The sequence below is a fragment of the Martes martes genome (assembly GCF_963455335.1).
Source record: "Martes martes genome assembly, chromosome: 3".
In the NCBI taxonomy this organism is placed as follows: Eukaryota; Metazoa; Chordata; class Mammalia; order Carnivora; family Mustelidae; genus Martes; species Martes martes.
The window spans coordinates 14,843,145-14,859,534 of NC_137890.1; the positions used below are offsets into that span (position 1 = coordinate 14,843,145).

The 16,390-nt window shown below is 45.1% G+C and overlaps 1 protein-coding gene across 2 annotated transcripts in view; it reads left to right on the top strand.

The window, feature by feature from the left end:
- ABCC4 (ATP binding cassette subfamily C member 4 (PEL blood group)) overlaps positions 1 to 16,390 on the top strand; it is a 250,147-nt gene that overhangs the window by 154,313 nt on the left and 79,444 nt on the right. For both annotated transcript variants that reach the window (XM_080798652.1, XM_080798653.1), the window contains exon 20: positions 8,544 to 8,623. In XM_080798652.1, coding sequence (XP_080654778.1) covers positions 8,544 to 8,623 — 80 coding nt within the window. The remainder of the gene's footprint in view (positions 1 to 8,543; positions 8,624 to 16,390) is intronic.

Here is a 16,390-nt window from a genome sequence, read left to right on the forward strand (position 1 = left end):
CTTGTGATCTCTCTCTGTCAAATAAATAAATAAAATCTTAAAAAAAAGACAGAAGGAACATGATTGTTTTTAAAAAAAGTTGGAATGCCGCTGGGTTTATGGTTTTTTATTAGCAAATCCAGTTTGCGTACCCGCCAGGCACTTGGCATTTTATTATGTAGGTTGTGTGTTAAATGTGGTTCTGGCTTACAAAGGGCGTACAAGCCAGTTGTGAACGTAGGACTGGTATACTTGAAGAGTAGTTACACCCCTGAATGGGTTTATGAGATATGCTGAGAATATATCCAGACTCTGGGGCAAGCAGAAATAGTCTCTCATCAAATAAAGTGTCCGAAAACCTGTGCCTGAGACCACGAAAGTTGCTTATGTCTTTGCTGAGAGCAGGTTGAGTGTTATTTTAGGCTCTGCTTGGTTGCAGGGTCTCCATAGTCCTCATCAGTAAACGTAAAAGAGGAGATCGGAGGCAGGCTCCGCACGACGGCGAGATGTGTTGGCTGGAAGCACAGTATTAGAAAACCACAGTGCGTTGTGGTGTGGGAGAGCTTCTCAGGTAGCCTCGGAGGATCCCACCATGTTTTAAAACAGTCAAACCAGGGTTGCTCCGAATGCTCATTCTGGCTTATCAAGAAAAGATGTATTTATGCTCTGTATCTTTTATTTAAAAACACAAATCTGTAGTTCACAAGAAAAAGGTTCTGCCAGAATGATTACAAGAAAAAATAAGTTTTGTTACCTACAAGGGTAATTAGTAATTTGAACATTTCACTTGACAAAATCTGTCGTGTCCCTAATTTTGATAAGCGAGTTTCCTGTTGGATCTGTGGCAATAGTTCTAGTCAGGACGTTTGGGGTGAAAACGGGATCTACCTAGTTATTCAGATGCGGAACGTGTGGTTGAAGGGAAGTGGGCATCCCATGGAACCAAAAGCAGGGCCCCCCTTTCCAGAAGCTGGGGCTGGGCTCTTTGTCCCGGGGTGCCTGCGTGTAGCTGGGTCCCTCGGCTTGGGTGGGGAATGTGTTCCACTTTCCTGCTACCCTGTGACCTTGGAGTTCTTGAGAGCAGAAATCTGAATGACTTGGCAGCTAGTCAGCGTCTTGGCCACCGTGGGCTCCTTTGGTCTGTTAGTTGTGGCCGGGCCTGTGGTGGGGTCCTGAGGGGACAGCACAGTCCAGGCCTGTCTAATCAAGATGGAGAAGGTCAAGTGAGTGACACATGCTTGGGAGCTACATTTGTCAGCAAGAGTCTCATGGAGGAGAAAGGACTGAGAAATCTGGGTGGATGGGCCTGGATGGTGGGCCTTCTTGGCAAGCGAATGAGAGAGCGAGAAGGCCCTCGTGAGAACAAACATGGAGCCAGGAGTGATGGACGGGTCAGGTAGGTGCCTCTCTTCTGTCCCTTCTCATCGCCATTCCGAAAGTTCAGTGGGTTGGATTTGACAGATAACGAATCAAGGATGTCCATGAAATTATTGTAAGTGAGCAGTGAAGTCCTGCTAGTAATTTATATGAGGTAAAGATCAGTCAGAATGACTTACAGGTTTCCATGCTGGGTGTTGGGGCAGAGGTCTAAGGCAAAGTTGGAAAAGTTGGACGTGGACATTTGTGGGCCAACCTCAAAGGCTTCTGTTCAGTTTAGATGTGTCGAGCCTCAGATGTTTTATACGATAGCCACGTACGTGCCCAAGGAAGCCCTGGGAGATCAGGAATGGACATAAAATTTGGTGTGTATAAGCACACAGCAAGTCTCGGGAAGGACAGTGAGCAGAGTTTACGAAGAGACCGAGAAAAACTAAAAAAATGGCTGATGGCTCTAGCCTAAGGAAAAAAGTAGATTTTCTTATGTCTCCTTTTTCTGATGTGTGGAAACGCCAGGATGGCTTGGCCGTAACACCTGCCTCTTAGGAAATACTACTGCATTACCCTGAGCAAAGCTGACCATGGGTCCTCCTCTCTAGCACCAGGAGCTTGATATTCAGGGATTTGAACATTTCTGTTAGCTTCAGAACCCTCTCTTCCAAGGCCACCACTGTCTGAATGTCCAGAGGAATATGAGGGAACCTGTTCTGGGAGAGCACTGGAGGAGGGAACTGGCAGCTCAGGGGAGAAGGGTGGGGTGTTCTTTGGTGCTGAGAGAAGATGGCTTCTACTTCCTCCTCAAGGCACCTCTGCAGAATCACAGACTGTTGACAAGACAAGGTTTGGAAAGGACTAGCCCTCATGACCTTGCGTGGTCCTTTAAAGCTCTACCATCCCTGATGAGAATGCGGACAACACCCCCCCACGAGTGGGCCATCATCTCACAACTTAGAGGGTGCTGTCCTAAGCACCGTCTCTTTTAGCCTCACGATCTTTGATCCTGTGACTTAGGAGAAGCAAATATGATTGTCTTCTCTTTACAGACAAGAGATTGTGTCTAAATGGGCCTCAGATGAGTTGCCCACAGACCGGTTGCTGCTGAGTGTCAGAGGAAGACAAGAACCTTGCTGGTTTCCCACTGATGGTTTCCTAATTGCTGCTGCTCTATTTCATGCCATTCTTTGAGCAGCTACCATGTCGATGACCTGTTCTGATGGCGAAGGTGATGGACACGGGGAACTCCCAAGCTTGCATAGCTCCTGTCCTTAGGCTGAACTGGTTTGTGTAGAATGACGCAGAAACTCTGTGCTCATCCTGTCTCCCTCATGCCTACACTGTGATTTTTCAGCCTGGTGACCATCTCTGGCACCCAATGAACATCCTTTCCTTTCAGTCAGGTTTTCCTCCTCATGTTGCATTGTCCCTGGAAGGTACAGGTCCGTCCTCTCTGCCCTTTTGGAGAGACTGTCTCCTCTACTGGACAGGCTGCTTGGATCGAGATCCTCCTTATCGCTAGGACAGTGATTCTTTCACTTGTCCTCCCTTCCACACTCCACCTCCCTCACAACCTGGCCCAGACCCAGCATTCCTGGCTTCTGACTTTGCAGGGCTATCAAACCAGTGGCCCATTCATAGCAAAAGAATTAGGTTCTAGAACCTTCCATGAGGCTAAACATGAGCATGTAAAAAGAAGTTTCTAATATCCAAGAGTTGATGAAACACATCTACTTTCACCCTTTCAATCAGGTGTGTTGTGGCCTGATGGGGCTGTTTGTGCTGCTGCCGAACCACTTCTGTGCTAAAGAATGGGACTCGGAAGGAAGGAATTACTGATACACTGTAGCATAGATGGACCTCGGAAATGCTGGACTAAATGAAAGAATTCAGACACGAGAGACCATGTACCATACAATTCCTTTTTAATGAAATGTCCCCCAAAGGGCAAAGAAAGTAGATTAGTGGTTGCCTGAGACTAACTAAGAGTAGGAACAGGAAGTCACTGTAAATGACATGAGGCATCTTACTGGGGGAACAAAAATGTCCTAACACTGATTTTTGGTGATGGTTGTATCACTTGAAATGGGGTGAATATTACAAGATACAAAGTATATGCCTCAATAAAAATATATTTCAATATTTGATGATATGTAAACATACCTCCTTTTTTGTTTAAAAAAGTAAAAGAATAGGGTCTACACTAGACATGGGAGCTTCCAAGTTTCATGTTATAGTTTATTTTAAGGAAGTGGAGGAATCCTACGGATGAGAGACACGTCAGAATGCTACCGACAGGTGATTGACTCCAGCTCAGACTGTAGACCCTGTTCTTAAAATAAGATCGCTTACAGATTTGTATTTTTTTTTTAAGATTTTATTTATTTATTTGACAGACAGAGATCACAAGTAGGCAGAGAGGCAGGCAGAGACAGAGGAGGAAGCAGGCTCCCTGCTAAGCAGAGAGCCCGATGCGGGGCTCAATCCCAGGACCCTGGGATCATGACCTGAGCCAAAGGCAGAGGCTTTAACCCACTGAGCCATCCAGGAGCCCCCAGATTTGTATTTTGACCAGAAGTTTGATGACCTCTTTCCCGGAACCCTGTCTTGTGGACAGAACAGTTTGGAGACCCTGGTTGGTTCTCTGGTGGTGTGGACTCCAAATGAGGTCTCTCTCTCTCTCTCTCTGTCTCTCCCTGCCTCCCCTTTGTTCCCAGCCTTATTCCCTTCCCCACATCTCTCTCTTTCTCTCTCTGTCTTTCTTTCTTTCTTTCAAGATTTTATTTATTTGAAAGAGAGTACGAGTGAGCACACAAGCAGGGGGCGGACAAAGGGAGAGAATCCTCAAGCAGACCACCTGGGGAGCAGGACACGGGGCTCGGTCCTAGGACCCTGAGATCATGATCTGAGCCAAAATTGGAGGCTTAACCAACTGAGCCACCCCAGTGCCCCCCCCCAACTTTACTTTCTTACAAAAGTAATACATAGTCACTCTAGAAAAAAGCATTGATAAAAACAATTAAAATTGCACACAATACATTATAGACTTTATTTCAGACTAAATGTTCGGGTTCCTCCATCTCACTTGCCAGATAACCCGCACTGAAGATCCCTAGAATTTCTGGGTCGTAAGGACCGCGTTCTTAAAGTTGTTTGTACACATCACCCAGTTGTTCCCTGAAATCTACCTGTGCAGTGTGGGTTTTCATTCTGTGTGAGTCTAAAATGTGATCTGGCCACCATAGCTGACTGTGGTGGTCGGTCTCATGATCGGTTATCTGTCCTGTGCAGGAGAGGGGTGATGGTGTTGCGACTCTACCCCGAGGTAATCAGATGAGGCCTGGGCTGTTGACTTTAATCCCAGACACAAGGCATTCACTGAGACCGGCCACCTGAGTCTGGGCGGGAGGCAGTGGCCGAGATGGGACGCTGTGCCTCAGGAGGGATAATTGAGGCACCAAGGGTTAACGGCATGTGAGCAGTCTGGGAAGGGTATGATTAACTTTCTTCAAGCATTTGATGGGCTGTCATGTCAAGAGGAATTAGATTCACTCCGTGTGGTTATAAAAACAGAATAAGCACAGGGTTGCCTGTTCTAGGCAGGCAAGATTTGGTTTAATTTCGGAAAGGCCTGCCTAACAGAATAGTCTGGAAATGGATTGGGCTCCCCCTGTTCATGGTGAATCCCCCTTCCCTCTATGTCCCGGGGGTTGATCCAACAGGGCCAAATGCCGTTTGGATGAAGAGGCATGGCGTGTGTGTGTGCTGGGAAATCGTCACAGATTTGATTTGAGGGCCTTTGAGAAAAGTTGATAACGAGGCCGTGAACTTGAAATCACAGCTCCGGCTATGATGAAACAGTCTGCAGCCACCATTCGTCCCTTTAGTTGTTTCTTGGAGCGAGGAAGAAACTTATTGACTCTCCTAATGTCACATTTTCTATATTCTGCCTCTTGCTGAAGGAGAGTTTAGGTTTTTGACCGTCTTTGATGTCCAGCTCAGTTACTGTAGTGGCTGTGTGGGGAGATGGTTTTTCTCATTTGTGTGTGTGTGTGTGTGTGTGTGTGTGTGTGTGTGTGTGTGTGTGTGTGTGTGTGTGTGTGTGTTTTTTTTTTTTTCTCTTTTTGTTTGGGTTTTGCTCTTTGCCAACCATGGGTCTCTCTGGATCTACGTCTGGAGGAAGGTAAAAGGGGTGGTTATCATGTATCATTCATCTCTGTGTAGCCTTTTCACCTTTAAAAAAAAAAAAAAGGCGCCTGGGTGGCTCAGTTGGTTAGTTAAGTGACTGCCTTCAGCTCAGGTCATGATCCTGGAGTCCTGGGATCGAGCCCCACATCAGGCTCCCTGCTTGACAGGGAGTTTGCTTCTCTCGCTGACCTCTCTCCTTTCATGCTCTCTCTCTCTCTCTCTCAAATAATAAATAAAATCTTTAAAAAAAAAAAAACAACCCAAAACTTGAATATTGGTTTCTGTGTTATTTAAGCAGAGCTATATTCTACAGTGCTCTGAATCCTGACTATGTTGAAAAGTTGGGCTTTTTCATTGAAGGAATAATAAGTGCTTAAACTATGTCTTTTAACATTTTAAAAAAAATACATATATTTATTTATTTATTCATGAGAGACAGAGAGGCAGAGGGAGAAGCAGGCTTCCCACAGAGCAGGGAGCCGGATGCGGGACTCGATCCCAGGACTCTGGGATCATGACCTGAGCTGAAGGCAGTTAACTGACTCAGCCACCCAGGCAACCCTCTTTTAACAGTTTTAAATGTATTTTTTCCTCATTTTGATACTGATACTTGGGGAAGGTCAAAAATAGCCAGGTAGTTTACAAAATCCGTTAAGAATATGTGGGAAGTTGCCCGTCTGATTTTCATGTTTCTAAAGCACATCTGATTAAATAATCACCTAACCTTTGGCCCCTAGAAGTGTGGTCATCACTTGGTGTCCCAGGTGATGTCCGCTGCTGCGACATCACCTGAGAGCCTGGTAGAAATGCAGAATCTCACGTCCCAGACGAAAGCTCCAGAATGTGCATTTTCACTGGTTGACCTTCTGACGGTGCCAGCAGTGATGGGCTTTCCCGAGAGACTGGCTTCGGGTCCTGTGGGCCACAGTGGTTACCTCACCTTGCTGTTTTGTTTTACCGGGCCTGGCCTTGTGACTAGGTTCTTTCTCATGCATGAGCCCAGGTAATCCTCAGAATCACCCTCTCAAGGAGGTATTATTAGAGTCTCCGAGAAGCTGTCACCCGGCCTGCCAAAAGTGTCACTGTGAGAAGACTGGTTCTGGAGTCTGTATCTCCTGAGCCTGAGTCAGAGACGTGGAGGCCCGGCTTGTCCTGCTGTGGCCCGGCCAAGCATGGAAGCTTCCAATCGCTCCACCTCTTCACCCCGGGTGACCCTGCGCATCTGGCAATAGCTCAGCTCCTTGCCGCTGGCCTTTCATGGGCTGGTCGTGGCCCAGTCATGGCCCAGTCGTGGCTGGGTATGGAGGGCCCCAGGAGGAAGTCACTTCTGACAGACATTGGGAAGAGTGTGTAGAGGACCCATATCTTACCTATAGGCTAGCTTCCAGAAGCTTCCATCACAGAAGAAGTTCAGGGGCCGAGACAAACACATTTCTCTGGAGTTGTGTGTACCAAAATAAACTGTGTGTGTGTAACTTCAGTTTCTATGAATTCTGTCTTTTACAAGACTAGGTATTTATTATAGATCTGTTCTCACTTTCCAATTCTGAAGCCTTTAGGATATACTGTGCTCATGGATTCTGAGGAGGGAGATACAAGGAGTAATAAATGATCTTTCTTTTTAAAAATTAACAGGCATTATTTGTTTTAGGGGTATAGGTCTGTGATTAATCAGTTTTTGTTTTTGTGTTTTTTTTTTAAGTTTTTTCTTTATTTATTTGAGAGAGAGAGAGGCATAAGCCGGGGAAGGGCAGAGGGAGTGGGAGAAGCAGGGTCCCCTCTGAGCAGGGAGCCCGATGGGGGGCTCGATCCCAAACTCTGGGATCATGACCTGAGCTGAAACCAACTGAGCCACCCAGGTACCCCCGTGATTGATCAGTCTTACAAAATAACCAGTGCTCATTACAACATGATTTTTTTAAAAAGATTTTATTTATTTGAGAGTGATTGAGTGTGCAAGCACATGCAGGAGCAACAGTGGGGGAGGGGCAGAGGGAGAGGGAGAAGCAGGCTCCCCACTGAGCAGGGACTCCATGTAGGTTTCGATCTCATGACCTGAGCCGAAGGTTGACACCTAACTGACTGAGCCACCCAGGCACCCCACAAAATGATCTTTAATCATTAAGTCGTATTTCTGTTTTTCTGCCTGCATTCCTCTGGTTGTTTTGGATTTTTTTTTTTTTAAGATTTTATTTGCTTACTTGACAGACAGAGATCCCAAGTAGGCAGAGAGGCAGGCAGAGAGAGAGAGGGGTAAGCAGGCTCCCCGCTGAGCAGAGAGCCCGATGCGGGGCTCGATCCCAGGACCCTGAGATCATGATCTGAGCTGAAGGCAGAGGCTTTAACTCACAGAGCCACCCAGGGGCCCCTCGTGTTGTATTTTTAAGAATGAGTCTGTTTGTCACACTCGCTTGCACCTCAGAAGATAGCGACTTATCACCCCAGTAGTAAACTCACAACTCGGGAATGGCAGGATTCCAAAATTTTTCAAAATGGGAGGTTCCATGAACCACCCTGGGTGGGGGGAGAGGGGTAGAGAGGTTATAACTACATTTATTTAATAAGTACCACATAGTAAAATTCTGATAACCAAAGCAAAATTAGTGTAACAATTGTGATCAATTTATGTATTTTGTATTTGTTTGTTTACCAACTCAGCCTCTGGGCCGGTGGGCACCAGAGAAGGCATATGAAAGGAGAGAACATTCTAAAATCCACCAGCCCTTCCTGATACTGCCAAAAGGTGTCTTTCCCCCCTCCATTTTATTAAAAATCAGGACCGAATTTGAGCTCCCTGCCCACCACCCTTTGGTGGTATTTTTGTTTCTCTTTAGGTATCATCCCATTTTCTTTTTCTTTACCACTGACATGGGTTTATTTTGTATGAATGTGTAATAGATTAAATACATATGCATTTAAAATATTGTTTTGATTTGTCCGTGAACTGTTTCTCTTAAAGGGCCTATCTGGGGAAATGAGTAATTTCTCATATCCTGTTCTTGCAGGAAGAATTTTAAATCGTTTCTCCAAAGACATTGGGCACATGGATGACTTGCTGCCCCTGACGTTTCTAGATTTCTTCCAGGTAAGGTCACAGTGATGCCAAGTTCGCGAATGGAAAACTGCAGTTCCGGTTCTTTCAAGTCCTTTCCATGGGGGCCGAGGGTGGGCCTCTCGGCCTGACGATGTCATGTTATCTTAGTAAAGGCCGTGTTTGTAAGAGAAAGGTGTGGTTCTGATTCGGAGACTAAGTTAACATGAGTAATACCTCCTGTGTAGGAGTGGCTACACAGTCTTGTCAAGGTCGGTTCGAAGCAGCTACATGCTTGGTAAGTGCTTCTCTATCTGCCTTCCAGGTATCTGGCACGAACTTCCCTTTACGGTGAGCACATTTCACAATATAGAAACAATCACCTCTCACGGAAAGATAGCTCAGATTAACTAAATTATGCATTGTATTACCACAAAGGACAAATATTTACTGCACCATTTGGGGGGATAAAACCAGGCGGGGTTACTAACAAAGAAAAGATTAGTAATAATAAGGTGAAAATAATACTTTGTTAGCAAGGACAATAGGGAGCGGTTACTGCAGATACAAAGCCTTTAGAGGCAAGTACATTTAAGCCAATAATTTGAGTACGGGATCAAAGTCATCTCTGAAAATGTCTTTTTTGTTTTTCTAGGCAGCTTTTCTTTCACACGTTGATGGCTCTAAGTCTTAAGGGGTGTGTGTGTGTGTGTGTGTGTGTGTGTGTGTGTGTGTGTGAAACCCAACAATCCCACAAGTACCTTCCATATAGCCTTTGTTTTGTCTGAGAACTTGAAGTTCTGAGGAACGATATTGGGTCATCTCATGCCTCATCTGCTCACTCAGTATTGCTGCGCACGTGGGATGATTTTCCTGCTGTTTAATTCTGTCTACTTTTCAGTGATTCAGGCTGGGGGCCTTTCTTCTTCATTTCCAAGTGGGCTTTTTTTTTTTTTTTTTTGATGACATGCATTCATCAACAGCTGCACATATTCTAAGCTCACTGCTGCTGTTGCTAACACTTCTTGAATTGGTGTTTCACTCCCCCTAAGTAATCACGAACTCCTTGTAAGGCCAGGATGTCGAAATGCTGCCACTGGGGTCTGCAATCATGGCCTCATCCTGATGGTCGCTCCCCGCCCTCCCCCACTTTTGTTCAATGCCCAGATGTACTTCAAGTCAAAACTTAGGGACTTTTCTGGAGCCGTTGTTATAAAAACAGCCAGAATTACTTAATTTGGAAAATTAGCTATGTTATAAAAGTCACTAATAGGCCTGAAATGACCACAGGCATTTCTGTGAGTCACTCAGAAATGCAGCCGTGAGTATGTGACTGCAGACAGTGTGGCCCATGGGTGAAGGCGTGCACTGTTACCAACGTGAACCAAATGGAGACTCGGAGGCAGAGTGCTTTTATTGCAAAGATCTCTGCTTTTCTGCCCCTCTTCTGCAAACTCAATTTTTAAACGTGTCCTGCTGGGTTTTGCTATATAATTTGTCCCCAAGAAGTAATTCTTTGCTAAAGCAGGATGGTGTTTTCCCAGTGATGGTTAATGACATTGAGAAGACTTGTGGGAAGGTTCTTTTCCTTGCCAAGTGCAAGTTAGGCAGCGGTTGAGTTTCCAAAGCTGGCTGTGTGTTCGGCACATAGTCAGCCCTCCTAATCAGAATCTTCCCACCTGCTTTTGCATGAGGCTGGAGGCACAGGGATAGATGCTGCCTGAGTTCATTCTAAAACATTCTCAGCTGCCCGAGGAGAGAAAATTCTAGTCTCCCTGTACTTCTCTTTCACTGAGAGACAAGGGCCTTTTTATTACCTGCTCACTTAATCTTGGTGAGACTTCCCGCCGGTAGTCCCAATGAGCTGATGTCTTGACTCTAATAGCCAAGGTAAATCTCGAAGTTATTGTCTCCAAGAAAGGAGTTTTGTCTCAAGGATAACTCAGTTATCAATTATGATAAAGATCTATTGTCACTTGTTTTGTTTGCAGGTGTCTTAAATAAGGCTTCTCATAATCCCTCCAGGAAGAAATATTTTCTCCTTTTAAAAATAGTATTAGCTACGTAGAAAAGCTCTGATCCTTGCCATTGTTGTTGGTTCTTTGAGGGACACTTCCCAACAGTCGTTGTTTAAATGGTTGTCAGGAGGAATCAAGGGAAACTTCATAAACAATGCCGTAACTGGTTCATCTTACTTGGTGTGTAGAAGCCTTTCCCCGGAGGATTTGCATGCAATGAGCAGGCTTTTGACGGAGGTATCACTGGGATCGTTTTGAAGTATTTGGTCCTCTTGCTATATTAAAACGAAAATTTTTATTAAAGCCACAAAAATGAATTTAACGTGCCCTCAAATAAAGGGCAACAAAAAATCAAAATGTAAATTGATTTTTTTTTTTTTTTTTAAGTTGGATAGTACCCTGTTAAGGCTAAAAACAACCCAGTGGTGTTCTGGGACTCTTAATGGAATCATGTAAACTTAAAATAAACACTATTATGGTAAGCACATAGAATGAAAACTAATTTTCCAAATCAAATACATTATATTCAATTCATTTTCCCCAATCAACCAAATGTTTAAAACCTGTTAGTTATAACAGCAATCTTCTGGAAATTAATTAGAAGCCTATTAGCTCTGCTAGCTGAGCCGAATGAAGAGGGTTGCTTGTTACATTTCTAAATAGGCTCCTGAATTAAAGCAAAGCAAGGTCAAAATGACAATCAGCTTGACTCACCTCATGGCTTTGCTTAAGTAGATCTGGGTTTTCTTTGCCTTTTTATTGGGGGGGGGTGTTAGTTTTTTACAGGAAATTTTACCCAGTTGGACTCCGTCCTCTAATACATTTCAAGAGTTTTAACAAGTCCAGGAAAACATGCAGGTATCATGAATGTTAACGTGTGTGAACAGGAGCACCTTCCCCAATACACGGGAATCTGAGACGGGAATGATTTTCAGACCTCACGTCCGACTGCTGAGCTCCCCTCAAGAGTTGTGTCGACCCCTTTCCGTATCGAGCTAGTAGAACCTTTCCTTTGCCTTGGTTTCTGATGTCAACAGCAAAACCTGCTGCTGACATTGGTGGGGGGGCCCCCAGACATACTGTCTCACGTCAGAGTCTTTGGGTAAGAGCGCTCTGACTCCAGCAGCAACTCCTGTGCTCAGAGAAGCTCCCAGAACTTGAGTCTTTCCAAAAGGAACAGGTGAGTTTAATTGAAACAGTTGGGTTTTAAAAAAGGACCGGGGATTCCCTTGTCATGAAGTTACCTTTGGTGTTATCATGAGCAGATCTACAAATCTACACATCCTTTACGTTTAGCGTTCTTGAGCCAGAAAGAACTTGGCAGGATTCCTATAGAAACGAATGGAATGCAAACCGAAATCCAAAGCTCAGAGACCCTCATGAAGGGGGGGTTTACATTTTCCACTTATGATAATATTCAAATTAAGACTGTCATGTGTGATTTTGTTTTGTTTTGTTTTTCCTTACTAAAGAGATGCCTATGGTCATGCGTTTTGGGGACAGTGAAAGTCAAATAGATATAGAAATAATGTGATTACATTTATCCATGTGAACTTTTTAATCCAGATTATGCACGTTCGATTGCTTTTTCTGTAAGACGGTGATGGTTTTGTAAGTAAGATTCAGAAACGTGAACCATTGGGTTAGAACTTAATTGTTTTTCCGATTGAGTCTGATGCTGAGAAATTTGAGGAGAGAACTGAGATCAGAACCTTTCCTCGGAGCCATGATTCCTGGAGTTGGTGATACCCTGTAGAAGCGAGTCAGAAATCAGGGACAGATATGATTATTCGTCGACTAAATGATTGGGATGAGAACATTCTGGCCAGATTTGCTGGCCGGGTAGAGGGTTTTTACCTAACTCTGCCCCTTGAACTTCAACAAGAGATGTGTATGTGTCTAAATATTTATGGCTTTTTTTGTTGTTGTTTTGTGTTGTTTTTGGATCATTAGCTATTCCTAATCCCACTAATGGGAGACTGTGACATGGCAGATTTTGAAAATGTGTCTCGTGTTTTCTCTTGTCCTGAGTGAGAGTGAGAAATCCTACAGAGCAGTGGCGCTCACGTGTGGGTTTTGGGAACCGGTGCTCACCTGGGTGCGGAGCAAGTAGTGAATGAAGAGAGATCAATTTTTGACCAGCGAGGCGTTTTTGGAAGGCTGCGCCAGAAGGGAGGGAAATTTCTGAATATATCCTCAGAAATAAATAATTTATACAGTACAGAATAACAATAGTCTGCAGGTTACCTCAGGGTCGCCCTGGGCTTATCAGATAAGTTAGCCAGTGGCTGGCGGTACACTTTTGTCTTATCAGTGATGTTCAGACATGTTTTGTTTATTTGCTTTCGCAAAAATCGGAACAGCATCGGGTGTTAACGATAGTTTTAAAACCGAGTCATCTATCAAGCTAGGATCTCGTTCTTCATGTGTTAGGACTAAATATCTTTATGAAAATAGGGATGGGAATACAAATAGTATCACGATTTTCATCTGGGCCTCAGACATGAGAAATCATTGATGGGAAGGGAATCTTTGAATACGACTTTGGCCCTCAAAACATGATGTATTTGGGTAAACAAAGAAACAAACAAAAACATAGACACAGTAATTAAAATTCACATTTTTTTTTAAGATTTTATTTTTTATTTGAGAGAGAGAGCGATCACAAGTAGGCAGAGAGGCAGGCGGAGAGAGAGAGGGGGGAAGCAGGCTTCTTGCTGAGCAGAGAGCCTGATGTGGGGCTGGATCCCAGGACCCTGAGATCACGACCTGAGCCGAAGGCAGAGGCTTAACCCACTGAGCCCCCCAGGCGCCCCTAAAATTCACATTTTTAAGTGAGTGGCTGACTTCCTACTACCGTAGCCCAAATCCCATCAGCCTAAATCTCATCTTTTAATTTTCTCGAAGCGACGATTGGTGTTATTAATAAAGGTACCATGCAGATGTAATATTTGTGATGTTTTAATGACATTTAAGTTTTAAGGGATGGTTAAAATGAATTTTAATGATTAATTTTAATTACGCTGGTATATTTCTCCTATCTGGGCAGATCTGTTGCTTTGTGAATACATTTGCAACTAGAAATATCATGGAAAATCCTGAAATTTCTCCCAAAAGGGAGACGTTGTTTTTATAATGCACTTGCAGTGTGTAGACTTTAGTAGTTTTACCAGCATTTCTCATTCCGATAACATGTCTTTGTGTTGCTTTTCCCAGCCCATCTTTTATTAAACTCCCACCGTGTGCTGGGATAAGGGATGGGAGATGGAGACTTTGTCTTCTTTCGTTTGACCAAGTGCTGTATTTTTTAGGCACCTGCTGGACTTGGCTGTGGAGTCCAATGACATTTAATTCCCAATCTTCCTTGAGGCCCATTCTCTTGGGAGAGACAGAAGGTCAGCTGTGATCATACTGTGTGACATTATAAAAGAAGGGAGACTGTATGGGAGAACGGCTGAGGCTCTAGCGGGAGAGAAGTCTGCTTTCCTGTCCCCGTCTGCCATTTTTAGTTCCCTTATCTGGAGGACGTTCTGGGACCTTCCAATGGAGGCATCCTACGGGCGGTGGGGAGTGCGAGCCCTGGTGTTTGAGAGACCCGGGATGAGCGTAGAGCCTGCGTCTTCTTCCCGGAGCAGGTGGTCATTGGTGGTGGGAAGATGGATAAGATTGCCCAGAGAGAGTGAAGCATTTTTAGGGGCCAAGATCCAGAAGTTTAAAGAAGTCTTGATACTGAAAGAGAAAGCAGAGGGAAGAGAGGGCAAGCAGAGGAGACCTGGGAAGAACAGCAAGGAAGACAGGAGGGGAGTTGGGGCTGCAAAACAAAGGAGGGCATGTGTGTGAAAGGCGGGGCGGAGGTGAGGACGCAGACGGCTGTCGGGTGGATTTGACGATGAGGGGTCCCGTGGGGTAGGGGGAGTCCAGACTGCAGAGGCCAAGAGTCAGAGTAGAGGCGGTTGGGTTGAGAGCAAGCAGTTGGGATGAGAACAAGCTGTTCTTTGGAGGAGTTTGCTCAGTGTGTCCCTGGGTGGTTTGGGCTTTATAGCTTGTGTTTCGGGGGCGTTGTGGGGGGTGGTATATCTCCCCCCCAAATCCCACTGATAACCAGGGGTTAGAGTCGAGGTCCTGAGAGACAGTGGTGAGTAGGACGCCCTCATGGATCTCCTCCAGCCCCCACCTGCCCCCGGGAGAAGGAGTCTTCCAGAAATTCATCACTTGCCAAGTTTGGGACGCTAATTTTGCAGAGTGCCCCAGAGGAAGTCCTGGGAAGCAAGGTGCTTAGCTTTGTTTTCAAGAATAAAGTCGGTAGCCAAGTGAATTCAGCTTCTAATGATTCTGTTCATCCTTGGTATATCCGGCAAGCCTTGAAGGATACTTGGTCATTCTAATAATTTTTATTACTTTAAAGTATTCATTCCATACCCTTTTCTTCAGAGGACTCCTTCTCATTCCTTTGAGTGAGAGCTTAGATCGTTTATTTAACATTTCGTAATTATAAAAGAGACCCACCTTTTATTATTTCTTTGTTTCTTCCGTCTTTGCCTCATGAATACTGCGGTGCATAGATTAACCTGCCCATGATCCTCTGAGATCAGCAGATACCTTTGTTCTTCGTGCTCAAGTGCCAGTCTCTTTGCTTATGTTCTTTCGAACTTAATTTGTTTTCTTCTCTGAACCAGAGACTCTAGTCTGTCCTAGAAGGCTGGGACCATTCAAGGGACAAGCGGATTCCATCTTCCTACCCGACCGGCTGTCCCCACCACGGGAACAGGGACTCACACCCTTTCCTCACCACGACAGCCCTATCCTAGAATAGATGTCTAAATGGTTTGTCGTGTTTTGTTTACCAGTGATATGTATTACAAAGGAGCTCAGGCCAGGAGAGTAAAATTCAGATTTCCCAGCCCTTAAATTTAATCTCTCTACAGCTCCTGGAAAGGAACTTGACGTGCCTGCTGGGCGGACCACTGAAGCTCTTCTCCACGTTACACACGCCCCTTTGGCCCAATCCCCAATGGACCCCCTTGTCATTCTTCAAGGATCAGCAGAGTTCTCTCTTCCCATTAGTGAAGCTTGCCTTGCAGAAATGCTCTTCTGCAATAAAACCATCCCTATGTCCTATGCCAAGGCCATGTCAACCTCATTTCCAGTCAGGTGATAACTTACCGAGTACTTCCTATGTGCCAGGCGCTTTTCCTAGGATTTGGGTATAGAACCGGGCATTGGTTTCCAGGAATTTATGTATTTCGTATTTTTTAAAGATTTTATTCATTTATTTGTCAGAGAGAGAACAAGAGAGTGAGCACAAACAGGGAAAACAGCAGGCAGAGGCGGAAGCAGGCCCCCTGCTGAACCGGGAGCCAGACGTGGGACTTGATCCCAGGACCCTGGGATCGTGACCTGAGCCGAACGCAGGTGCCGAACCGACTGAGCCAGCCAGGCGTCCCAGCTTTCAGCAATTTTATATTGCAGTGCAGAAGACGGATGGGAAACGGGCACATTTATAAGGCAATTCCAGTCGTTCCCTAATGCATTAAGAAAAGGAAAGCGTTTGCCGGTGACTTGCGCGAGTGTTTGAATGAGACATGGTGATGATCGAGGATGCGGTGATGTCCGAGTTTAAAAAAATAGGAAGGAAACAGCCATGCAGACAAGACTTGGACGCAGGTGGGTGGGGGAGCGTGCTCAGGGAAAGGAACAGGTGCAGATGGGAAGAGAGGGAGGGCAGAGCAGAGAGGAGAGATGGGCGGGAGGGAGCTTGAGGCCTGGGCAGAGCTGGACTGCCTAGGTTAAGGGCCTTAGCTTC